At 38.6% G+C, this 25,147-nt stretch overlaps 3 protein-coding genes across 11 annotated transcripts in view; all 3 read left to right on the top strand.

Moving 5' to 3' along the window:
- The first annotated feature begins 27 nt into the window (after nucleotides 1-27).
- ercc8 (excision repair cross-complementation group 8) lies at nucleotides 28-8,549 on the top strand. 5 transcript variants are annotated; one of them, XM_077600414.1, is made up of 12 exons: nucleotides 28-374; nucleotides 531-626; nucleotides 839-940; nucleotides 1,051-1,174; nucleotides 1,439-1,520; nucleotides 2,169-2,237; nucleotides 3,018-3,084; nucleotides 4,292-4,395; nucleotides 4,814-4,938; nucleotides 5,400-5,597; nucleotides 5,921-6,007; nucleotides 7,727-8,549. In XM_077600414.1, the coding sequence occupies exons 1-12, from the start codon at nucleotides 298-300 to the stop codon at nucleotides 7,784-7,786; spliced, it is 1,191 nt and encodes a 396-aa protein (XP_077456540.1). In that variant the 5' UTR covers nucleotides 28-297; the 3' UTR covers nucleotides 7,787-8,549. The 5 variants fall into 5 exon arrangements, 3 of the variants coding, with proteins under 3 accessions (XP_077456540.1, XP_077456542.1, XP_077456541.1); XR_013300247.1 differs by lacking the exons at nucleotides 5,921-6,007; nucleotides 7,727-8,549 and adding an exon at nucleotides 5,187-5,258 and having other exon boundaries at nucleotides 5,400-5,533; XM_077600415.1 differs by lacking the exon at nucleotides 28-374 and having other exon boundaries at nucleotides 825-940.
- An 818-nt stretch (nucleotides 8,550-9,367) lies between these two features.
- On the top strand, nucleotides 9,368-13,903 carry elovl7a (ELOVL fatty acid elongase 7a). 2 transcript variants are annotated; one of them, XM_077600419.1, is made up of 9 exons: nucleotides 9,368-9,450; nucleotides 9,528-9,580; nucleotides 11,282-11,354; nucleotides 11,432-11,622; nucleotides 11,711-11,791; nucleotides 12,075-12,131; nucleotides 12,195-12,300; nucleotides 12,380-12,516; nucleotides 12,866-13,903. In XM_077600419.1, exons 3-9 carry the CDS (start codon nucleotides 11,291-11,293, stop codon nucleotides 13,109-13,111), a joined length of 882 nt encoding a protein of 293 aa, XP_077456545.1. In that variant the 5' UTR covers nucleotides 9,368-9,450; nucleotides 9,528-9,580; nucleotides 11,282-11,290; the 3' UTR covers nucleotides 13,112-13,903. The 2 variants fall into 2 exon arrangements, with proteins under 2 accessions (XP_077456545.1, XP_077456544.1); XM_077600418.1 differs by having other exon boundaries at nucleotides 9,415-9,580.
- Nucleotides 13,904-16,869: 2,966 nt separating this feature from the next.
- pde4d (phosphodiesterase 4D, cAMP-specific) overlaps nucleotides 16,870-25,147 on the top strand; it is a 128,515-nt gene continuing 120,237 nt past the window's right edge. Inside the window, exons 1-2 of one of the 4 annotated variants that reach the window (XM_077601535.1) lie at nucleotides 16,870-17,033; nucleotides 21,989-22,183. In XM_077601535.1, the coding sequence (XP_077457661.1) occupies nucleotides 22,072-22,183 (112 nt within the window). In that variant the 5' untranslated portion in view covers nucleotides 16,870-17,033; nucleotides 21,989-22,071. Of the gene's footprint in view, nucleotides 17,034-17,684; nucleotides 17,793-21,988; nucleotides 22,184-22,315; nucleotides 22,353-25,147 lie in introns of those variants that run through there. The other 3 variants (XM_077601534.1, XM_077601540.1, XM_077601539.1) reach the window with 3 other exon arrangements.

Genomic DNA, 25,147 nt, shown 5'->3' with positions numbered 1-25,147 from the left:
AAGACGAATTTATGAACCAATCAGCTTTTTTGTTACCGGAAACGTTCATCGAGTGCTTGTTTTGTTCAGATAAATGACTACAAACATCTACTTAATTAAGAGCACACTATATCATTTGTAGACAATGTCACAGTTTCAGAGTTGAAAGTGCGTTTTAATGTCCAATAGCATAAGAAATGTCTTTTCTTTTTTAGTACATTTTCACCTCGTCGTTGATAGCATGCTAGCACTGTGGTTAGCATTGAGCAAATCTTGTCAATACACTGACTCAAGTCAATATTTTGTTACTTTGAAACCATGTTGGGTTATTTGGCAGCGAGGAGGGCTGGTCTGGATGACCCCCTTCGACTAAAACGTGTGGAGTCGACGAGAAGGTAATCAAAAGCGCATCGCCAGAAAATATTTCAATGTATTAATGCTGAAGTCCTTGTATGCATGCGAATCTCAACATCAACATCGTGCTTTTGCCAAGTCCGTTTTTTTAACATTATCACAGTAAATGATGGTTTTTATTTCTACATCTTTAAAAGGGTCCTGAGTTTGGAGTTGAATGCGGACAGAGACATGGACAGAATCCACGCAAATGGCGTCAACACGATTGACATTGAAGTAATAGAAGGAAAATAGTAAGTCAAATGTCTTCCTTTGTTTATGAACTAAAGAAATATACACATCTAGGTAATTTGGAAAATTATATTCAGCCTGTTGTTCCATCTTTTCTTTCTTTCTCATTTTATTATTTTAATTTTAAATCCCTTTCAAGATGACTTGTCTGTGCTTTGTTTTGGATTTTATCAAGTAAATCACTGGTTTCATTTCTTGAGTGTGGATTTTTTAGCATGTTGTCTGGAGGTGCTGATGGAGTGATTGTCATCTATGACCTGGAAAACTTAACTGGGAAAACACAGTACACCTGCAAAGCTGTTTCCACTGTTGGCAGGTGAGACTTAGCACCATTTACACTGTATGTCCACTAGAGAGCAGCATCCTTTTGAATATCCAAACTAATTTTATTCCCAAAATTAACCATTTTTATGTACATAAATTCAGGTCCAGCAAGTATGCCCACAAATTCAGTGTGGAGACAGTCCAATGGTATCCTTATGACACGGGCATGTTTGTATCCAGTTCCTTTGACAAGACGATGAAAGTTTGGGACACTGAGATTCTAAAGGTAACTCGTACACCAACTTAAGAAATCTTACACAGAGTTATTTCCAAAGTTGTGTCACAATTGATTCCTCTGAGTTCATTTTTTTGAATTTAATACTCACTTCACCAACTGTCCGGTTAATCTAGATTAGCTTTAGTTAAAAACCAAGTTTAGATCTGACTGACTGACAATTTTAGAACCATTTTTAAGCCCCCCATGTTCTCCCCTCTTGATATAGTCATATAAACAAAATGCTTACTCCTATTTCTTTTGGTGCTCTATCAGCCTGCTGAAGTTTTTGAGTTTGAGGGCAACGTCTACAGCCACCACCTGTCTCCCATCGCCAGGAAGCACAGTCTAATTGCAGGTATGTATTGAATCATCATGCACTTCCTGAACAAAACAGTGGAATCAGCTGAAGCTTGCCAAAAGGGACATCTGGCTATTTATACCCCTTTGAGTAGACGTGACAACGCCCCTTTTACTATCCTTTAAACGTCGCAACGTTCCCTTCAGAGGTCTGAAGTGGAATATACGCAGGTTGCCTCTAGATCTGGCTTCAAGGACAGAGACACGTGTGATGTGAGTTATACGTGCAGTACCACCACATGACCGAGCAGGAACAACTAGTTACTCATACCGGATGCTGTTTTACCGGTACCTCTGAGACAAAAAGCTCTCTTTCTCGATGACATGCCTGTTTGTGGCTCGAGAGAAGTCATCTTTTAAATCTGTTCTTAAAAAAAATCAGTCATTTATTTTGATATTTGTATTTTTGATGAATTTCACCTTCTCTAATTTACATTGATTCCCCTCTGAACGCATTGGTGGAACTCTTGGTGTAAATCGTTGTTGCTATGATGTAATTCCACCACACCTTGTTTCTGAAAACCTGGAAGTCAGGTTTTTGTAGCTTTCTTCAATCACCACTCCCTTGTAGGGTTTTGCAACCAGTACAATGTTTATTGTTCTAAAGGAATGTGTGACAAAATGTTTTTTTTTTGTGTGTTGTTAGTTGGCACCAAAAATCCTAAAATACAGCTGTGTGACCTGAAATCCGGCTCAAAGATCCATATCCTGCATGGTTAGTACGCTGAACCGCAAACATACACACACACACACACACACACACACAACAGTATTTGGAAAGATGTAAAAAAGAATTTAAAGAGAAAGAGAGACGTTGAAGCCTCCACCAACTCTGGTGAAACATAGTCGATGCTACAGTTCATACATTAACCTCCTACGACCTGGCGTCCACATGTGTAGACATCAGACTTTTGGTTGTCACAAGACTACAATGTTATATTTTGGACTAAAAGGCCTGGCCTTCTCAGAAACTACATCATGTGAAAAGATAATTGTTTGTTTTTACACTCATCAGGTCCCAATTAGCCTAAATATCAAAGAGAAAATAAAAATGCATGACTTGCAAGAGTTTGGGTCTTAGGAGGTTAATTGTTTTTTTATATATTAAAATGGTCAGTTGATTGTATAGATATTTTAGCGTGATACATATGCAAAAAATAGCAGAATGGGGTAAATACTTTCATTCATTTTCCATACCTCCTCACAATGGTCGCCGGGGTGCTGGAGCCTATCCCAGCTAACTACAGGCACCAGACGGGGCACACCCTCCAATGGCGGCCAGCCAATTGCAGGGCGGGGTAAATACATTTTACATTTTAGTACCATTTATACAGCTGTAGTAGAATATGTTTTCAGTTTTTTAATTGAACTATCAAAAATAATACATTTTATATGATGATGTTTCAGTTTGTCTGGATGTAGCTATAGAGACCCAAATACATAACATTCAACCCCCTTCTCAATTGAATGAAAAACAACTTTATCCCTACCTCAGGTCACAGAGCCGAGGTCTTGTCTGTTCGATGGTCACCAAGATACGAACATATCCTTGCCTCTGCCAGGTAAGCATTGTTTATGTCCTGTGGTACTTGCATTTAGAATTGGTTTAAATTAAGAAGATGTTTTGTTTGCCTTTTCCATTTTTGGTTGTCAAAGTAAAATGACGTGTGAAGTATTGTCTTTATGTGATGATCTGGTGCAACTCAAATTAAGAAAAATACATATATAGTATTTGGTGCCTCAAAACTGTTGACAAAATGTTGTCTTTTGTGTCTGCCAACACAAACCAACATTTTGGCAAACTTGAATTTGTTCTTATTATATTCATTACTTTATGACTCATTTTTTCTCAAATTTGCACATATTTTTGTCTGCCTGATTACATTGTTTTAAAAATAAATCAGACATTTCAGTACTTGAGTATTCTTTTCACCGAATAATTGAGTGACCTCTCTGGAGGACAATTTCCACTTTAACTTGAGTAATTTTAACTTGAAGTAATGCCACTCTTACTTGAGTACAATTTTTGTTACTCTACACACCATTGCAAATTGTACGCTTTTTTTGGTTTTCATCAAGTACAGATTTCACTCATTTTGTGGTGGGATTTATAATATTGAGCAGCTCTACCTAATGACGTCTCCGATGAATGTAATTTTCCCACAGACACACATCACCGAGAAAAATAACAGGCATTAGATCATTCCACCAATTTTTCTTGTCGTTCTCCTTCTTGGCCATCTGGCCACATGACGGCCCAGAGTCAAAGATTATGGTGGCACATCTCTAACTCTACTTAGACATGTCACTGAAGCATATGGCAGATGCAGCCCCCCACCTGTTTTATGCTACAATAGACCTGCTAATTAATCTAGTGGGACCAATGTGCTGCTCTCTCTTTGGACTGTAAATTATTTTGAAAACAACGCACCGCACTAAAAGGCATTCAGATCTATTATTCTGTCTGCCTGCGCAGCTGAACAGGGCAGGTTTGAAAAAACAGACAATTGGCACAAAAGAATCACTCAGTGACACCTGCCTGATAATCAATTTGGGTGCGTGTTAAATCCCCATGGATAGAATATTTTTTTTAAAACAACAACAATAGTTACACCTGCCCAATTCCCTCTTCACATACATAATCATGTTCACATTGGATGGGCACTATCAAGGCATTGAAAAACATATATTTGATATTTAACTCCTCAGTCAGGTGCCTCATGGGCTAGCCCTTATTGGATAAAACAAGAATGTTGATTTGTCTCCTAGTGCCGACAGCAAAGTGAGAGTGTGGGACGTACGTCGGGCATCAGGTTGTCTGTTTACTCTGGATCAGCACAACGGAGACAAGTCAAAAGCCGCTTCTGAGGCAGGTGTGTGTCCTATCAAGTTTCATCTTATTATCGTAGGACTTTTGTTCTGTAATCTGGCTCAGTGTATTGTCACTAGTTTTTTTAAAACTTGGTTTTATTCATGTCTTTTTTTTTCTTTTCCTTTTTTGCAACAAATTGCCTTTTTTTCTATTTTTTCCCCTTTATATTCTTCCTAATATTAACAAGACAAAAAATTGTGTGCTTTTCGTGTATGGAAAGCATTTGGATGCATCCAGTTGTCTTGATTATAATTTTAGGTCTCATCATGACCCAGATTACTTAGAATCAACAAAGACATAAAGACAACACCTTCGTTGTACCAAGATCATTTGTATTTCTAATTGAAATTCTGATAGCGAGTTGGTTGGAACTGACTTTGGTAATAGGGTAACCAATGTGTTTCCTGTCACTACCCTAGTGAACACGGCCCACAATGGCAGGGTGAACGGCCTGTGCTTTACCAGTGATGGCCTGTACCTGCTCACATCTGGGACTGATGATCGCATGCGTCTCTGGAATAGCGCTACAGGAGAAAACACCCTGGTATGTTATTGTCAGACAGTAATTACATGGCGTTACACTATCCAGTCGCATTCTTAAACTAGTTGAGGATTTATTTACCTGATATTATGATATCATCATCTGAAATATAGCCTGGGGAAGCTGGTAAATTTGCCCTGAGCTCTTTAAGAAGCCCGCTGGTCAGATCATATCCTGCCTGACTTGTGCCTAGGTTGCTATGGTACACACACATACTCTCGCTCTTTCTGTTTCACAATCACACTTGGAAGACAAGAGTCACCTAAGTGGGAGAGGACCTTTCTCGTGGGATCACAGAGCAACAGACCTGAAGTGGCTCATAGGTATAGCAGTAGAAATCAGTCAGGCACATTTTAACAAGAATTACTGGACACATTTCCCAAACATGATAAAGTGAAGCCTTCAACTCATCCCTGGTTTAAACTGTGACCAATATTTTAGATAGTCTTTCCTACCCACCTCAGGTTAACTACGGGAAAGTGAACAACGGAAGCCGCAAAAGGCGTCAGCTCACAGTGTCGCGGGGCTGTAGTCCCGAGTTTGTATTTGTACCATACGGCAACTCGGTGGCCATATACGGCTTGTACACTGGTGAGCTGGTCACCATGCTGCGGGGTCATTACAACCACGTGGACTGCTGTGAGTTTCACCCTGACCACCAGGTGAGATGTTCCCTAGTAGACTTTTCTTATCGCCGGTTGCCTTTGATGAGCTATATTTGAGTGTACCCGTCGGAGAAGCAAACAATTCAAAATTCAAAAAGGAGATCGATCCCATTCCACTTTTAGTGTATTGTGTCATGCACATGTTATGTTTGTACTTCACTATCGGAATGCAGTCAAACTACTTAACACATGGCGAAGAAGCCACCCATGTTTAAATTGTCCTTCATGATCCTAGCGCATGTTTCTGTCCACATTTTTATTTTGGTAAAACAACTTTGTGTGGGGTCTGTGCGCTTAGATGTTCTTTTTCTCATGTGTAGGTCCTGTACAGTGCAGGTAAAGATGGTAACATACTGGCATGGGTTCCAGTTCTGCGATGTCCAGATATTGAGGATGACTCAGATAAGGTGACACACATTTTAAGTTCCAAATGTAACAATGCACTTCCGCTACAAATGATGTCATCTATTTGACACATACCTAACTCACCCTAATCTACAGTTGAAGCTAATAGGTTGAAGAAAAAAACACTCAACATGTCAATTCTATGCTGCACTGTCTGAAGTCAAATCACACTAAACCGGTTTGGTTTCAGGTCAGTCAGGATTACCGAAATGATGTCATTTTGTTAAATGTCACATTAATGAGGGAGAATTTTTGATAATTTTCTTGGAGATCAAACGTTTACATACATATCCATACTGTTGTGAAGAATTTCCGTTGAACTGCAGGTCTTGGGTTAAACGTTTTGGAGAACTATCCCTAAGATCCTGACAATACTATATTGGAATCCTTGTGCATTCCAACTGAAAGACCCGGTTAAATCGAGTCAGGTTTTTTGGTGGCCTTGTTCACAGCGCATCCACTTCATTGGTGTTAAAATTAGGGTTTTGTGATGACCACTTCAAGACATTGACATTATTATCCTCAAGTCACTTTTGAACAGTTTTCCTGGTATCAATACCGTTTTCTGACCATGTTTTAGCTTTCTGGCTTTGAGATGTTTCCTCTGTATGGAATCTGTCCTCATAATGTCTATTTTATGAAGAGATCCTGAGTTCAAAAGTTCCTCTGATTTTTTTGGCTGCTTTCTCTTGATTTTCGCATGATTTCAATCATGGAAGCAGAGTGTTTGAGGTGTGGCCTAATCGTCAGGTGTTTGCCAGTTAACTCACGTTATCAGCTAACAATGTTTAGTTACATTCAGGAACTTCCAAAACCATTACCTCATTATCTAGTTCCCTATGTTCTTTATAAAGACAGTACTTTCAATGTGTTAAACTTTTTACCGCAGAATAATTTATAGAAAACTCTGTTAAATTATTTCTCCCAATATGGTTGCATTTAACTATAAATGTAAACAAATTCAGTATTCCTGAATGCCCTGTAACAAGAGAGATTTACACTGATTTGACTTCAGATAGTGAGACAAAAATTAAATAATAATAAATCAATACAATGTTGAATAAAATAATGACATAAGGGTAGAGAAAATGACCTGTGATTTTTTTTTTGTTAAACCAAGATTATTGCCAAAGATTACACAGGCACACTAACGTCACCACTTTCTTTATTGTAAGTTTCGTGCCATTGAATAATTCTCATTTAATTGGTCATTTCATTCTAATGGCATTGAATTCCTCACATCTGGAATTTTCCGATTGTCTCAATAGGTATTTCACTTCTCATTCGAGCAGGCTTCATCACTTCATACAACACATCTCAGAAAAACACTATTTAAAGAAAGGCTAGGACTATCCGTTTGAAGATGTCTAGAAACCACTTGCGATTATTTCAGTGTTTTATTTTAAGAAGTTCCTGCCTTTTCATAGTATTGCAATGAGTTTCATCCTCCGGGGTGTTAAACAACCTCTTCTAACATTGTAGCTTAAACTTTTGAAATACTTTAATTTCTTTAGGTTTATTTTTCTAAACATTAATGTTCGGCGTATTTACATTTAGTCATTATTTAACTCTTTCAAATTGCATTATTAACACTAAGTCACATTATTAATGTTACTGTAGTTTAAAATAATATTCAACTTGTTTCCCAGGAATAAAAACCCATTTCAAATGCACTACTGTATGTCATTGTTTGTAATAATGCTGGAACTTTCATTTTACAGGATGCCAAATCATTAGTGAATCCCGCCTTGCAAGACGCATGGAGCAGTGATGAAGACTAAAGGCCCTTTCACAGTGCGTCTGGTTTTCTTGGCGGTCGTCACGGAGCAGCAAGGGAGGACAGCAGAGTCGCTGGCCTGTATTTGAAAGCACTTGTGGACCAGCCTACCAAGATGAATAATGAGGAATCTTTTGTTGCTGGCTGCTCTCGTGATAAGACTCCGAAGTCACCGTGCAAGCTTTTCCTCTTTTGGGTGCTCCTTTTGATGTCACCCTGACACCCACTATCAGATTTAACAGTTTGATGCCATGCAGCTTTCCATATCTGTGCCCTTGCTGCAGACACACAACTTGGTGATAACGATGCTCCAAGGTTTCAACAATGGACTGTGATGACTTGATTATGGTGCTAGCAAAGTTGCAGATTCAAGGACTACAAAAATCCTCTTGTGGAACAACAATCCTCACATCATGACACATTGGTGATTTTGTCCCATTTATGTAGTTGCTATTTAAAGTGTTTGGACAGTGAGAGGACTCTTATGCATATGTGAATGATCTTTACTTGTGATTTTATCACGTGTTTTCTGCCAACACTAGTTTCTCTAAGGATGGGAGTGACCCTTGAATTTTTAAGATAAGATTGTCTTTTGTCATTCCTTCTCAAAATTAGCATCTGTGTTTATGTTAGGGGTGTTGCAGGGGTGGCCCTGTCGAAACCTTCAACGAGACAAAAATGATATATAGCAACGCCTTACTCTAAAGGCCTTGGGCACATTAGTATTTTGTTTGAGGTTGCATTAAATTGTTTTTTTAGGAGTGTCATTTTTTGTTTGATTTTAAACTTTTTAAAAAATATTATATTCTTATTAAAAAAGTAATCAAATACTGCTGTGATTGACTGTTTACTATTTTGATCCTAGAGGATAAGTGGTACAGAAAATGAAAGAATGCAAAAAAAAAGAAAGAAACAAAAGATGGTTAACACACAAATGCTTAGACACAAATTTTACAAAAACTGAACACAAGTTTGGAAGATATACTGGTGAAAAAAATAGTTAAAATATTATTTAAATTATTAAAGAATAGAATATTTAAGAAAATATTTTGTCAACTTTTTTACAGTAGCCTTGTGCTTCTGTCTCTTCCACTATGAGCTAGAAATGCAATCAAGTAAAGACCTTGAATCACACATAAGATAGGATATGGAAATGAAAACATGCAATCAAGGAGCAATCATGCCAAGATTGTCTGCACGGTGCTGCGTATCAGCCATTCTGACCTTAAACAACTCCTCACACATTTTACTTTCCTCAAATTTGAGATGAAACATCACAATTTATAGATGCATCTTTCCATTTCCATTTCAAATGATCTAATCTACTGACAATTAGGTTGTAATATAATCGCGTTACATTTGGATTTTAAAATGTGCATGCCTTTAGTTTGGTTTCCGGGAGATAGCTATTGCTACATATTGTACACATTGTACAGTTTCTGTTATTATCTATGATTGAGCATTATGACCGCATACGTGACTCATGCGCTTAGATTGAATGTGACGTCTTCATGAGGATTTGACTAGGAATGATCATATAGTACGACTCATTTGGTCTGCCCGGCGGCCAATCAACGCTCGAGGAAATGAAGACCCGCCCCCTTACAAGGGCTATAAACCCTAGTTTTCCTCTCACGTGATCACTTGGAAGCATCCCGCGACACACCTGTGAGCCACTTCATTGTATATTCTTTCCTGGGGTTCTTTTCCTTTAATTTATTTTAAAATTTCTTCCCCTTTTGAAGTCCACAATTCAGGGGACAGATTTCATACCGGACACTTCTCTCGGCAATTGGAGGTAAATATGTAACTTTGGAGGGATGTCAATGTGTTGGCAGGTTAAGTTTATTGAACGTGATTGGTGTGAAATAGCTGGAATACTTGTTTTTCTCCTCTTGCGTCAACGAATCACAGTTGCAAGCAATCTTTTGTCTTGTTTTCAGTGGTTATTGCTGGCATGAACTCGTGCGTGTAAACTCAAGTTTTTGCTGTATTTAAAAAAAGCTTGTAAGCAAATGCTGATTTTTGACACAGCCAGAGATGATAAAAGTTGGTTAAATTCAGTTTACGTTTTTGGCATGTGAAATATATATTTTAACTTCCATTGATTTCGGTTTGATAACGACCTTTTTGAAAACCGGTTCTGTGACCTTTGACTAGAGGGAGGATGGCGGGGGGCCAAGCTTCAATTTTGGCATTCTTAAACTAAGTCATAATTTCCTAATTTCCCCCATATGGTGAAGTGTCAAACTTTATTGTGCGGTGGGTACAGGTGAGTTTTTTTTTCGGTGTGGAAATTGAAAACTTGCCCTGCTGTGCATTTTATTCAAACTAAATTAATTATACTAATATATAATACTGATTAATTATACTACTGTAGAATCTAATGTCTGACCAGTGGGGTGCCATAAAATTGATATGCATGTTCTACAGTTTCCCACATTATCTCAAAATGTTGTCAGGTTGTGTAAGTGACTCTCCATCTAGTGTTAAAACTGGGAAATGCAACAGAATGTCGACAGGTAAAGCTCATGTGCGCCACATTTAATTTCTGCACTCCAATAAAATCTCAAAAGTAGGCTTCACATAGCCTGCAGGCCTTAGTTTGGACAGCACTGCCTTAAACTGCAGTGGTTTTATTATTTATTTTTTAATTCCCCCCCCCTCACTCAAATGCTAAATTGAAGAGCACAATTGAGTTGCTGTATATGATTAATTGTATGCATTGCAAGTGTTTGAGGCTTTTGCTAATCAAAGTCCACATTTTGAAAGCAATGGTAATTAATATCCCAGGGTGGCATTTAATGCATTTTGTTGCATGTTTAAAGTAATTGTAGTCTTTTTCATCAAGTGTGTTTTAGCAGAAATATTAAGAATTTGGAAAAAAATATCAATCTTTCTTTTTGGCTGTTTACTACTTAGTTACCTTTACTGAACTTTTTCTAAGTTTAAAAGGTCTAAGCAGCATCAATTCTGGGAGGGACAAACAAGGTCAGATCAGTCAAAACTAGTGTCCAAATTTGGTCACGGCTCTTTTTAAATTATTACCATTGGCCTGTTACAAATTTTGAAGTGTTGTAAAATAGCATGCACTTTAACTTTTTAATTCTTTTTATGTCCAGCTTTGGGTGTGTTCATGATGACAGTGAAATACTTAATTTGTAAAAGTAAGGGCTTGGTGGGTAGTGAATGTTTTTAACTGTACTTGGCAACAATTAGTTTATTTTGTAGCTATTATAAATTCCTCTATTCTGTTTGCTGCGAGACTGTCTCTTATTGTACTGCCCATACACTTGTTGCTTTGTGTGGCCTGCGTGGCCCTGTTGTTGTCAACTACAGTGACTTTCCATTTTATTCTGCAAACAAAATTGTCATTGCTAGAATATTTCCTTGTCGTTAAATAGCACAGCTCCATTGAAGTAGCTGAACAACTCAAATGTGTGTTTTGTATTTAACCTGACTTTCACTTTCTTGCTTTTCATTTATCTCCATGTATAAGGCTCTCAAAATGGAAATAAACAGTATAAAGACATCAGCTCTACTCATGTATGATGGCTTCATCCAGAATGCAGGTAGGATTCCCTCCATTGGTTTCACTAAATGTTTAATAAGGAACTGTAAAGGTGAACTGTATGATCTCATTTTACAGATGCTCGCACAGAAAACTGGCTGTTTATGTCATCCCCTGCTCTGCAGAGCATCATTATCATGGCATACATCTTTTTTGTCACGTCACTTGGCCCTCGTCTCATGGAAAATCGCAAAGCTTTTGACCTCAAAGGCATCCTGGTGGTGTACAATTTCGGCGTGGTGGCCCTGTCGCTCTACATGTGCTATGAGGTAAAACTCATTTGCATGTGATTTTCCTACTTCTGATGCAACTGAGAAAAGGTGTTAAAGGTTTTATTAAATGGGACTCTTATTCTAGTTTTTCATGTCTGGATGGGGAACGGGATACTCTTTTCATTGCGACCTAGTGGACTACTCGGAGTCACCACAAGCTGTGAGGGTAAATTTGCATGGAATCCTTTTTTACAACAAATTTTAGATTTGGTTGTAAATGTACACTCGGCTATTACATAAAGCTAAAGCTGTAAGTTTAGTGAGCAATGCAAAAACTTCCAATTCCAGTAAGTGAAATGGTTGCTTTGTCATTGTAACAAAATGCACTTGCCTGTCAAAAGTGAGCTTCATTAACATTTATAAAAGCGGGCCAAGTGAATCTATTGGATAGTTTGTTTACGTCACAACATTGCTGGAGGTATAGTGACTATTTTTGTTTCCACCTCTAGATGGCGGCAACTTGCTGGCTTTACTACTTTTCAAAGTTCATTGAGATGCTTGACACAGTAAGTTGCCTTGATCTACTAGTCGGTGAAATCAGAGACATGATTATTCCCCACTTCCTCTAGGTTTTCTTTGTGTTGAGGAAGAAAAACAGCCAAGTGACATTTCTTCACGTTTACCATCATTCTATAATGCCATTTACCTGGTGGTTTGGTGTGCGGTTTTCTGCAGGTAGTACAATCTCATTCCTTGTATATACTCTTATTTTGCATTTATGCACCCAAGTCACACTTTCTTTCACTTCCTCAAGGGGGTATGGGGACTTTCCATGCCATGCTCAACTGTGTTGTCCATGTCATCATGTACTCTTACTATGGCCTGACTGCCTTGGGTCCCAAATACCAGAAGTATCTGTGGTGGAAGAAGTACCTCACCACCATTCAGCTGGTATGCCATTTTTATTTCCTCTTTCAGGTTGATTTTTGTTTTGTTTTTGTCAGTTCTGCAAACAACATTCGTGTAAACATTGTTGCAACCTATATAGGTGAAGAGATGTTTAAAAGGCACATAAGTTGGAGCTAGGTTTGGGGTAATTTTTCAATCCTACAATAACTGGTGATTCTGCTTAAAAGCAGAATGAAGAAAAGTCATGCTGGGATGGAACTGTAAGCCATTCCTTTTAATTTCATTTTTGGTGGAACTTGGAGTAAAGGTTTTGAGAACCAGTGTAATTGCTGGAGAATTATTTTGATGTTAATCACTTGGTGGAAAATGGCTAAATATGTTTTCTGTGCAGATCCAATTTGTGATGGTGACCACGCACATCTCGCAGTACTTCTTCTTGCCCGACTGCCAATACCAGTTCCCCATCTTCATCTACATCATCGGCCTGTACGGTCTCATCTTTCTCTTCCTCTTCCTCAACTTCTGGTACCACGCCTACACCAAAGGCAAGAGGCTTCCAAAGGTGCTGCAGGCTCAAACATGGGCTCACCACAGCAACGGTGTCATGAATGGCCACGCAAACCACAAAGATGACTAGTTGGAAGCTCGGCACAAGCCATTTTGCAGCATTTTCTACTTTCATAAAAGACAATCTTTAAATTATGACCAAAGTTATATTTAAACCTGACAAAGGGATTTGCTTTTGTATTTTAATATACATTGCTAATGCCACAGGAAAGTGACATTTACACTCAATGTAGGGCTTCACCTACGGCATGACTGGGACTCTAACCTTGATCTACGCTCCCTCTCAAAACTGAGATTGTCAGCTCCCTTGTCTTAGATGGTTCACTAAAAATGTCTGAGGTGTTAATTTTGCAAGGATAATGTTACCTTTCACATGCATGGATAACAAGGATGTCTGGGTTGAGCGTTAGATGTTGTTTCCCACCTAAGGCTGGAGTCACAGGTGCTAATGGTGCCAGTTTCAGTGAAATGTTCTTAAAAGTGTGACCAATGATCCCTGGGAAGTGTATCAGGGGGATGTTCCTCTAAAGCTTTAGGGCTCATTATTTAAAAGACAAAAAACAAAAAAGAAATTATTTTAAGTGAGTATAAAAGTCTAATATGCAGGGAAGGTGTCTTTGGCTCAGTAACTGGAGCATCTGTCTACTGTTATGATCTTATCCCCAAAGTGAATGCAGCAGCGCTCCTAAGATTGATGTGATATACTCGTAGGTTAGAGAAGAGGTTTACAAATGGAATGATGCTGTTCCAGTTTACATCTAATTTCCTGTTCTCTGTCCAATTGTTGACAATTTAAGATTTATGTGATTTGTTTATATTGTTTTATATGTATTTATATATAATAAATGATGACTGTACATTATCTTGAAGAAGTTTTCATTTTTAATTTAACTAGATTAAATGTTTTTGCAATACCTGATCAAGATGAAAGCAATGGTTTGCTGAACTTAATGGTAAAGTGCTTCCCATGTTCTCTTTGACAGCAGCAATGCAAACAAATGCCAAATCTCTTCACACCTTATACTCCGTTTGTGTGTAGGTAGCTGTCAACAGCTTGTCTGTTATCACACAAACAAATCTGATGCTGTGGTTCACCCCCACACAGGACTTGTCTGCCTTGCAGCAGTGTATCATATCTCCAAAGTTGATTTATTGATCACTGCTCTGGCAACTATATCTTGTATCTAGCTGAGTGACCTGAACATCATATGATTACATTTGTTCTCTGGCTTTACAAACTAACCCATTTCTCATGCTCTAATAAGTATTGCCGCTGTTTTCTCGGGTGTTTGTGATGGATATTGTCATAACAGCGGAGAAGTCATCTTTTGCATCGTATTAGCATAACTTTTCCACTCCCATGAGTTTGAGCCTTGCAGCGGGCCTGCTTGCTTTGCTGATTCCATGTCTGCATTCCTGTTTGCTTCACTTCCCCAAGCAGCTCGTCTAGCTCCTCTCTGTACAGTATCTCCGCTATTTTATTACTGATCGGAAACAGGCGGGACCATTGGGATACACTTAAAGAATGGTCTTAATGCTAAGCTTATATGTACCTTATATTCAAAGATGGTTTTCTCATTGAACTTGTATAAAATTTTCTATGAGATGAAAATAAGATGACAAACTCATTCATTTCCATCCTAGTCTGGAGGTGATTGTCTTCCTTGCCTCGATCCTTCTAAGCTGTCCTGATCAGGTGATGGGACAGCTTAGGAGGGTCTAGGCAAAGAAGATCGCCTCCAGACTACTGAGGGACTGTGTGGATCAGCTTGAAAGAGTGATTCTGCATATTTAACTTCCGTCTCAGTCTGCAGAAGGTCCCCACCTTGTGGACTTCCTGTGTGTGGCTCCAGGTTTTTTTTTTTTACCTAGGTCTGTAATGTTTTCTGTGTCTGTGCTTGCTACTGCAACCTAGGCAGTTTCTCAAATATGGGATGAAATAAAATTCTAATCTAATAATAGATGACATTCCCTACGAATGGTAGGGGTTGCAGTGAATGTACATATTTTGATGACATTGATGGCATGAGACGTCCAATTCATTTTAACTCAGAGGAGGGCAAGCTAAGCCATTTCCTTTGGTTAGCAGGGGGGAAAAAGACTCGGCGAGTTGGCAGGAACATGGAGGTTTTCCTCATTTATTTGCTCAGTTTAGGGGTGCCACATTTGCCCAAAGTGTAAAATCGCCATTGACCCCCTACAATGTACTTCACCTGCATCTGGAAAGCATGGTCGTACTCCCCTGTATGTTTTGCAATGCAGAAGAGCCAGTTGGCTGATGGTTCACAGTGCGTGAAATGCCTTGGGCTCAACATGTTCCAGTCATGTAAGTAAAAAGGATGAAGGGCTAATTTGACATGATGACTAGTGATAAGTGTGACACCGTGACATAGGTGAGGTCTTTTTTTTTCCCTCTCAGTACCAACCCCCCCTGTGGAACAGGAAAGTGAAAGGCACAGCTTTTACCTGGAGGTAATCATTAAGCTACATGTTTTTTCACAGTTCTTGGGGAAAGAGAGAATGGGTTTATGTGAACTTGTGTCACATTTTTCTTGGGTTTCAAAACATACCAGGATATAGCACTTTATTGATCCCTGAGGGGACATTCTTTTTACACAGAAACATTTTCACACACTAAACCATCACACCCCTTTTAAAATAAGCTTTTTGATAAATCATTGGAGGACAAATACTGATCTTGACGTCTGATAACTCCCCAACCAGTCGGTCCTCATTCAGTGTGACATCTCAAGAATAATGGCACAGCACTTTTGGCTTGCAGAGGTTTTAGGCTGTCTCATTTGGTCTACTTTCCTTGAGATTCGATCGCTCGTGTCATTCTTTATTTTTACCACTCTGTGGCATGTGGCCGTGGCCAAGAGTGCAATGCAATTTCTGGGAATTCTGTGAAGCATCTGGAAAATTCCATTTTCCACACAATTCCTCTGTAGCTTGATTAGTTCCTGTAAGCACATGGAAGAGGCAGGGTAATTTGGGATATTGCATCCATTCCTATCACTTTTTCCCCATCGCTTTGGGTAAAATGAGGATTTGTTGCAACATTTTGTCATTTTTTATCTCTATTTACAATTAAAAAATGCTCTTGAGCCCACTGGTTATAGCTTCCCCATCCAAATGCAGAACAACCATACCATGTGGTTTAAATTCTCCTTGTCAATGGAGAAGCAAGGGTAACATTGAGGCCAAGAGGAACAATATGATAAGAAGTCGAGGCACCGTTGGTATATATTACTATACTGTGGCTACAGTGTATTAAACTGTTAGTATAGATTACTCATGTGTGTACATTTTAGTAATCTGTGAGCACATTTTAGTAATATGTGGGTATTGATGACTAAATTGTGGGTATAGTTTGGTTATCTGTGCATACAGATGACTAAACTGTGATTACGGACTAGGTAATCCAGCAATATGAGAAGAATATATATGCGTATATATATATATATATATATATATATATATATATATATATATATATATATATATATATGTGCGTATATGTATGTATGTATATATATATATATATATACTATAATATACGGAACCCTAATGAGGATAAAGCCGCAGCCAATATATGTAGTATATGTATTATTTCCACACATACACATAAGAGCGAAGGCGTCTTATGGCATGACTTGGCCTTCCTCCTCCCTCAGTCAAATCATCACTCTTGTCTATTACCTCATGGTTGGTCCACATAGTTTGTTCCGCTCTCCTGCGCGAGGAGGGGGCGGAGGGGCCGTCCTCGAGAGTGGTGCAATTGGTCAATGGGCGAGCAGGAAACAATGTGACGTCGCTGGCCCGTGCAGCTGGCAGCTCGCAGAGGAGAGTTTCCTCCTCTCCTTCCATCAATAATGAAAGAACCCGAGCACGCAAACGGAGTGGGAGCGTTGTTGTGATGATGCATGCATGTTTGTTTTGGTTCTAGCTGACTGGAAGTACCAGTGACTGGGAGACAAGGATCAATAGATGTAAGTCTCTTTATAGATAATAACAATAGCTGTGATGAGTGCAATACAATTAGCATTACGTGCTTGTGAAATCTCCCTTTTTTCACCATTTATAGTGTATGATTAAGCATTGCATTCAAGTTCATTGGGTTCATAGGGTCAGATGCGTAGGTAGCGGGAGAACAGTGCTGCACACTGCAATGCCTCACTTGGAGTGACGAGCTCAAGGACTTCAGACACCTTTTCACAAATCAGTTGTTCATTAACTACACTAGGCAAAGTTAAACTGCACAATGAAAGCTATTCTGAATCAAGTAATATAGCCTGAAATGAAGCTTGTGGACATGAACTAATGATGGAGATTTATTTAAGGTTACTGAGACATTTGATAACTCGGTATAAAAGTGACCCATTTTGGAACATAGAAATATCCCAATTTTTATTTGTGTGTGAGAATGATGGGTACTCAATGGGTCTGTTTTGTTTCTATGTGTGATACTTTCCCTTGTTTTTATGCCCATGTAACTTAGTGGAGTTTGTGAATGACACATATTTTTGCAATTCAACTGTCACATAAGTATGCATTGAAATCAAATACTATAATATCCAACATGTAAAAAAATAAAAATAACAGATGCTGGTTTCTCTTCTGCTTGCTACCGCCCATGTGACCCAGGTGTTTCTGATTGTCTCATCAACCCATGTCTGTCTAATTAAAACCTGTGTTTGTCAGTCCTTGTTGGATCGTCGCTGGTGTGTCGCTTGTGTTCCCCCATCAAGGTTCGTTAAATCCTTGTTATTTTAGAGTGCCTCCCAAGTTATTAAAGTTTCTCTTAGTACACCTTCAGTCTTCCATCTTTACCTCTCTTAAAGCTTTGATACTGTGAACTGTGCCAATGTTTACCGACTGGCAAGAGAAAATTAAATAGTAGGCATTTTGGGTTCATTTACAAATACCAATCTGACCCCTTAATGAGAGTAGCATTAAATTCCAACAAGGTATAAAAGCTTTGAGTGTATTACCAAATTCACCCTGTTGTATTGGAAAATTCATCTTTTCCACCACCTTGTGGTAGCAGTAATGTGTGGGTTTTCTCAGGGTACTCTGGTTTCCTCCCCAAAACATGGATAGTAGGTTGAACACTCAAACACTGAAAATTAGAGTGATGTAGTGCTTGATGACAGTGCCAAGGGTGAATCACTGAGGACCAGTAGTGCTCATTGAGTCCAATCAGTGAGCTTTTTTTTTCTTTACAAATGAGTTCTGCCATCGGTGGTAGTAACATACTTATATTTCACACTTCATGTAACACTGGTATTTTTGAAGCAATTTTTAAAAGAAAAATGTGTGTTTTTACCCACGTCACACCAGGCCACCAGCTTATGTCATCATTCATTTAATTATTTGAGCACAGCATGCTGACTCACAGGGTAACAGTGCACGGAATTGTGGAAGTATTCTGCCAGTGCTGGTCAAAATGAAAAGGCAGCTACAGCTATTTTGGGGAATGTCTGTGAAAGAGGACATGCACTGAATATTAGCTACTTTGGTCAAACATGCACTAAAGCACAGTAAAGACATCTTGATGATAATCCGACTAATAATCTAATATATATGAAAGATTATCCTATGGTCAAGGGTGTGTTGAGAAGAGTTTTTCTTCCTCTCCAATTAGTCAGAAAATGACTGGCCTTGTAATTGTACATTTCAAGGGTTCTAAAATTATCTATGATCTATGCCAACTTTGGTCTTTTCCCGGACTCTGGGATTGGGATGTAAATTGGAACGTTGGCAAATTAGAAAGATGTTGGCACTGATTGAAGCAATTGGTTTTGCTGATAGTTTGGATAACATCATTTTGCTATGGCTTTGGCTATTGAGTTTGCTATTTTTATTGAAGTAATACCAGCAGCTGTGGATAAATATTTTTATTAGTTTTGCCAACTTCTCTGCTTACTGTTCTCTAGGCCTGATCTTTTTTTGTAGAGTATCGCCCATAAACCGAAGATTTTTTTTTCCATTGTTAATGCGCATTGTTCAAGTATAGTGATGACAATATTGATCAAGTTTGTGAAAGAGTGAATGAGTAAGCTGAATAGGAAAAACGTACATGAGCTGCTTACTTAAGTCATAAGCAACAGCTGCCTCTCTTATGCAGCGATAAGTGGGGATGAAAAGCAGCCGTGTAAGGCATGTCTACTCGCCTCCCACTCAGTTCACCCCCTTTGATCCGGAACACGTGGATATGTGTAAATGTTTATCTGACTTAAGCTTGTTCCAGATGGTGCTCCTTTCTGCAAAGAGCGTAACTCTGAAAGATGCGCTGTGGTGGTGCTTTGCAGAGGTTAAAGTTCAGGGGCTACATTACAGTAAAGGAGGGGGGCGGTTGGCCTTGGTGCCAACAATGTTAAATGTCACATATTTCCCGGAGCCATTTTTGCCATTTTATAATAGGACTATAATGGAAAATATTATATAAGGTTTTTATCGAAGCATATTCATGACTGTAATAATAAGGCCATGTTTGTTTTTCCTTACAAGGCTGAGGATCCAGTAGTGCTCCAATGCAGTCATATAACTACATTTTAATTTAATAGTTCTTTCCCCTAATAACCAAGTACACATGCTACTATTCAAGGCCATTCTAGTAGGCCTGGCTTTCATTTATTGTTTCTTTAAACATACCTCATCGAGGTATCTGGATAAGGATGCTTCACGCACGCAGATGCTGGGCGATACCGTCATGATTTGCAGGATAAATGTTTTACTCATCCTAAAAAAATCTTGACTAGAATGACTTTTTAACCCTTAATGGAGCGTTCACAATTTTTCTTCCTTAAAAGGCTGCGACATACATACACAGAACATCATTTCATGTACTAGGAAAAGCACACGCTGCTGGCTGTACATTATTGCTTTACTATTAATAATCTATTGGAATGTCAATCCTGATGTTATCATAGGAAGAACTGAAATAAATTGATTTTGTATTCTGTCTTAAATCTCACTTTAAATCTGTATGGAAATATAGAATTTGTGTTAGAAATATACAGGGTAACCCCTGTTGATATTATAAGTTACAAAACCCTCTTAGACCCTGAAGTCTAAGTTTATTGACAAAGGCGTAATGTTTGCATTCTGGTTTGTTGTTTACACTATTACTAGTACATCATATTATATGGCACTAAGATTAAACTTACTTTACTGGATGAAGTTGTTATTAACTGTTGCTGAGGCTTCCTTTGAAAAAAGTGAAAGGATAAAAAGTCAATCTAGGTCATCTGTTATGAAAAATCATGGTAAGGCTTGATGGAATGAGTGTGGACCAAAGTCACAGATGGGGGGGAAAAAGTATAAAAGGATTAGATCTTTACTTTCCTGGGGTGTAGCAAGGTCTTCATGGCTATTTATGGTTCAAATTTGAAAGCTATTCAGTACCTTTTATTCAAATTAGTGGTAGCCTGTAGCTAAAAAGTTTTCCTAGTAGTATTAATGTGCTGTTGTGCATGCCGGCAATCTAATGATGATTGCGAATTTGCGTGTGTTTGCGGGTACATGACGACACTATGCGCTGGACGTGACCTCGAGGGCACATTAGCAATCGTCTGAAACTGAGAAGAGAGACGCAGCTGTGTCCCTGAGTTCATCTTGTCTTTTCCTTTCTCTTTGTTCGTCTGGATGTCCTGCCATTGTTTATTCATTTATTTTTTGCTTTTTACCCCCCCCAAAAAACGCTCAGCAAAAGGTTCGAAAGGCTACGGCCATGACACCGTGGGGATTTGGGAATTGGAGTGGCGTGGGGGGTTGTAGGGTAGATTTATGAAATCTCATGAGAATGATGAGATGTGCTGCAATGTGCATCCGGAAGCTTATTAAACAACTTTTGTTTTCTTTTTGTGCCGGAACCGTGGAAAATTTTTCCATTACAACTGTTGACATTTTCTAGCTTTTTTTGGAAGCCGGATAGTGGAAGCAATGTCACCCTCCTCTGTGGCCTTTACTGATGACATTCCCAAGGATACTGACTTGTTTTATCGGAAAATTTTCTGGTTCCATTCTGACTGAATTAAAGAAAAATATAAGCTTAGTAAGTACAAATAAAAATACATACTAGTTTAGGGCATAGTCCAACTTTTGTCCACGTAAACTGGCTCCAGCAACCTGCGACCCTGACAAGGATCAGAGGTGTTGAAAAGGGATGGATGGATGAAATTAAATGCATGAAAACAAACAAAAACTCATATAACACAACGACTTAAGAGTCATTCATTAGTGAAAAGAAACGTAAACCTAAAACAAATAAACAAAAACAACCAGATAAAAATAAGACTTGCAATAGTTTTATAATTTTACATGTAAAACAAACAGGCAAGAAAGCAAGCTGAATTACTGAAAAATTAAAGACAGTCTTAAACAAACCATTTTTCCAAACATAAATAAAAAAATAGTCATTTCATTGCAATTTGATGTATAAACATAGCTAATACATTTATAAACATGCAAAAAACAACAACAACCCTAATAAGCAGTTTATACGTACATTCATAAAATTAAGCAGTCTAAAGACAAACAACAAAGTTAAAAGAACAAAACGCACAAACATGAGTAAGCATACTTGTAAATGAATGTACATACAAATAAATCCACATAAATTATTATTACTCATTCTTCTTGAACTTTTTTTTGATTTTCATAAGGCAATGAATCATTCACTTGGCTTTTTCGAGTACACGCTGGACTCAAATATACCCATTATAGATTATAATAGAGAAAAGTAGTGAAGAAGAGAATAGAATCCAACAGAAAATGACAGAATGCACTTTTTTTTAAAGCACCTTTATCTTTTGAGGAACGAAATATGCCAGCGCACTTTTAAGGCCCCATTCGCTGAGGATTCTTGCATTCTCTTGCATGCTCATGGTTAGTGTCAATGAAATTGAGTCATTCATTTTCAGCGCTGCTTCTCCTTTTCCAGGAGTTCTGGGCCAAAGGTGGACTACACCCTAAACTGGTCATCACTCAGTCGTAGAGCACACGGAGAGACAGTCAACCATTTGCATGCACCGCCGGCGAGTGGGAATCAATCACACGCTGCCTGAACCGAAGTCAGACGAAATAAACCACTGCTGCATCGGATGGCCTTTGGATAAGTCAGGAGAGCATGAGTCAGGTATGTGAAGATTTATAGATAAATAAAAGATGAGCTGCATAAAGAGGGGGCAATCACTGGTCGTCAAGAGCCTCAAGGTTTTTTTTTTTCCAACCAGTACATGCCAAATCAAAGATTTTTTTTCTGCAACAGGCATCACCAGTCGGACTGCAATCAACTGTTTACACTAGTAAGACATCAGATATTTTTTTTAAAAAAGTGTTACTATTATAATTTTTAAAAACTGTCACTCACTGCGGGGCTTTGAAAGAGTTTCCCAGCTCTGTTCTTGAATGTAATGTATGGACCAGGGGTCTCCAACTCCGGTCTTTGAGGGCCCCTATCCAGTCTGTTTCCCATATTTCCCTCCTCTACCACATCTGAATCAAATGATCAACTAATCAGCAAGCTGTCCAGGGGCATGATCACTGATTATTTGATTCGGGTGTGTTGTTGGAGTGAGACATGGAAAACAGACTGGATAGGGGCCCTCGAGGACCGGAGTTGGAGACTCCTGGTATGGAGAAACACTCTATAGTTCTCTAGTGACCTCTGCAGGCATCACAATGTAGTGCATGCTTAAGCAGCACATAATGGGTAATTTCAGATCTACAGATCACATTTAACCTGGGCTGGCCCTGTGCGTATTCGTACTATAATAAATGTACTATTATACATTCTTGGGTTGCTTATGTCCATGTTAAATTTAAGTATTAACTGCACAGTAATTTGATGGATTAGGACATGGCTGGAAGAATTTAGAGATTGTACCTGAAGCTCCAATTCTGTGATGACATTTGCACTTGGCCCAGTTATTATATTTCAACAACGTTTTGTGTTTTCCTCCTGGAAGTTTAGGTTAAACTCCATATTATAGCACTTTTGGGGCAGGTCTCCTTGATTTTTTTGTTCATATTCTCTCTCAGAGTTGAACTGTTTTTTTTTGGCGTGTACCAGAAAGTCTGAGAGAAGAAGAACAACTTCTTCATGATTAAATACCTTGATTTTAATTTCACACAGTTTCCACTCCACTCCCCCGCTGTGATGACCCAATTTCACAGCACAAAAAGCAAATAACAATATGAGAGGTGCGTGAGTCATACTTGACACTTGGAGACAAGATGCAAGACCTTGGTAGGGTTTCAGGAGCTGATTTAAATTTCAAGTCAATATATTTCATCACCCTGCCAAATTGCTGTGAAATTGTTTCGAGGTGCTACAAAGGTCTGGATGCAAGTCAACAGATGAATGGCAAGAGAAATTCAGGTTAATGCATCCAATATCACACTGTCCTAAAGCCAATAGCACCAAATGACATCTATTGTTTCCCATGGGTATGAGTTGAGGTGTGTGTGTGTGTATGGGAGATTGCATTACACCAACTGAGAGCCCCTCAGTGTGTTGATTGCAGCTGATTTATGAAGGAAAAGGCTGTGGGAGTGGAAAGGACAAGACAAGGTCATGTTAACCCATCCGCCGAAGATCCGCTTACATTAGGTCTCTCTGCATAAAACATCATCTTAGAAAGCTCCCCTTTATTTTTTTCATTTTTAAAAATATAAACCGGCCTGGTACACAATTGTTGCACCACTTGGAGGAGCCACCGCTGCATTGGAACATGCATAGAGGATGGTTTTTTATTCATTTATTTTTTAAATGTTTTTTTAAAAGGGTTTAATTTTCTTTACCAATACATTAGTATGGGGAAAGAAAAGCACATACGAAGAACATTTGGACAAATCTTATTTGGACAAAACTTGGTAAACATCCTCAAATGAGACTTAGGAATCTATTGGTTACACTTTCTATTTTTCCAGCATGTACGTATGATTCTATGGTTCATTCGAAGAGGGTGGAATGAACTTGCTCATTTGCATAAGCAATATATACTCTACTCTGCTCACTGTTCTGGGTCATTCCCCAGAGAAGGAGCCTTTTTAGACATTTTATAATTTCTATCTCATTTAATTTGATACTTTGTTCCATGTTTCATTAATAATTCTCATTTTCATTTGCTAAGAATTGTATGTCATTATCGTCTGTTCACTCAAGAGAATAAAAAAAAATCTGTCAAGAGAAAGTCAACTATGGCTATCATTCCCTCGACTTTATTTCTCTTCACTTGCAAAGCCCTTAGTTTGGGGAACACTTGTCACATCTACTTTACCATCAACATAGTTAATTTCTTTGCATCTTATTGGTGCTAAAGACTGCCTTGATGCCAGTTTATTTTTATAAACTATAGCTGAATTCGGTTCACAGCCCTTTTGATTATTAAACACTTTAAAAATCAATTCATTCATTTTCCGATCCGCTTATCCTCTCAAGGTTCGCGGGGATGCTGCAGCCTATCCCAGCTAGGGGCCACAAAGAGACGGACAGCCATTCACACTCACACCTAAGTGTCTAACCAGCCTACCATGCATGTTTTTTAGATGTGGGAGGAACCCGCAGTACCTGGAGAAAACCCACTCAAGCATGGGGAGAACATGCAAACTCCACACAGTGTGGATCCACTTGGAATCAAACCCTGAAACCCATAATTGACGCGCTAACCACTCGTCCACAATTCATCTTTTAAAAAATTGTCCTGACTAACAAATGTACATTTATTTGTGCAAGTTAACTGATTTCCCAAATCTAGAAAAAGTAGATATATTGATATCTACTTTCACCTTTGCTGACCAGTAAATATGGCTAGAAAGGCGAGTCACTTGCGTAAAAGTTTCACACAAATTGGACATCTTTTATTATGATTGTCAACAGAACTGTATTGTGCTGAGAAGCCAGGGCAGAGATGTGCTACTACATCCCAAGTTGTATGGTTGCCATGGAATTCAACAGGAAATGATAAATGTCACCCATCAAGGGTTGGGTAAGATCTATGATATTATTTGCTAAACTTCCTGGCGGGCTCTCAGTAGTCGATGCGGCTTCACAAGCGCTCTTTTTGACAGGTGCTCCATTTCAGTAAATAAGAATCTA

This window comes from Stigmatopora argus, chromosome 5, assembly GCF_051989625.1.
Source record: "Stigmatopora argus isolate UIUO_Sarg chromosome 5, RoL_Sarg_1.0, whole genome shotgun sequence".
NCBI lineage: Eukaryota > Metazoa > Chordata > Actinopteri > Syngnathiformes > Syngnathidae > Stigmatopora > Stigmatopora argus.
The sequence above is the reverse complement of the archived record's forward strand: the minus strand, read 5'-3'. Positions and strand labels throughout refer to the sequence as shown.

Coding starts and splice junctions, on each gene's coding strand:
- ercc8 (XM_077600414.1), top strand. CDS start 298: ATGTTGGGTTATTTGGCAGCGAGGAGGGCTGGTCTGGATGACCCCCTT. Junction 941..1,050: donor GCTGTTTCCACTGTTGGCAG/GTGAGACTTAGC, acceptor ACATAAATTCAG/GTCCAGCAAGTATGCCCACA. Junction 4,396..4,813: donor AAAAGCCGCTTCTGAGGCAG/GTGTGTGTCCTA, acceptor TCACTACCCTAG/TGAACACGGCCCACAATGGC.
- elovl7a (XM_077600419.1), top strand. CDS start 11,291: ATGGAAATAAACAGTATAAAGACATCAGCTCTACTCATGTATGATGGC. Junction 11,355..11,431: donor TGGCTTCATCCAGAATGCAG/GTAGGATTCCCT, acceptor CTCATTTTACAG/ATGCTCGCACAGAAAACTGG. Junction 12,301..12,379: donor TGGTGTGCGGTTTTCTGCAG/GTAGTACAATCT, acceptor CACTTCCTCAAG/GGGGTATGGGGACTTTCCAT.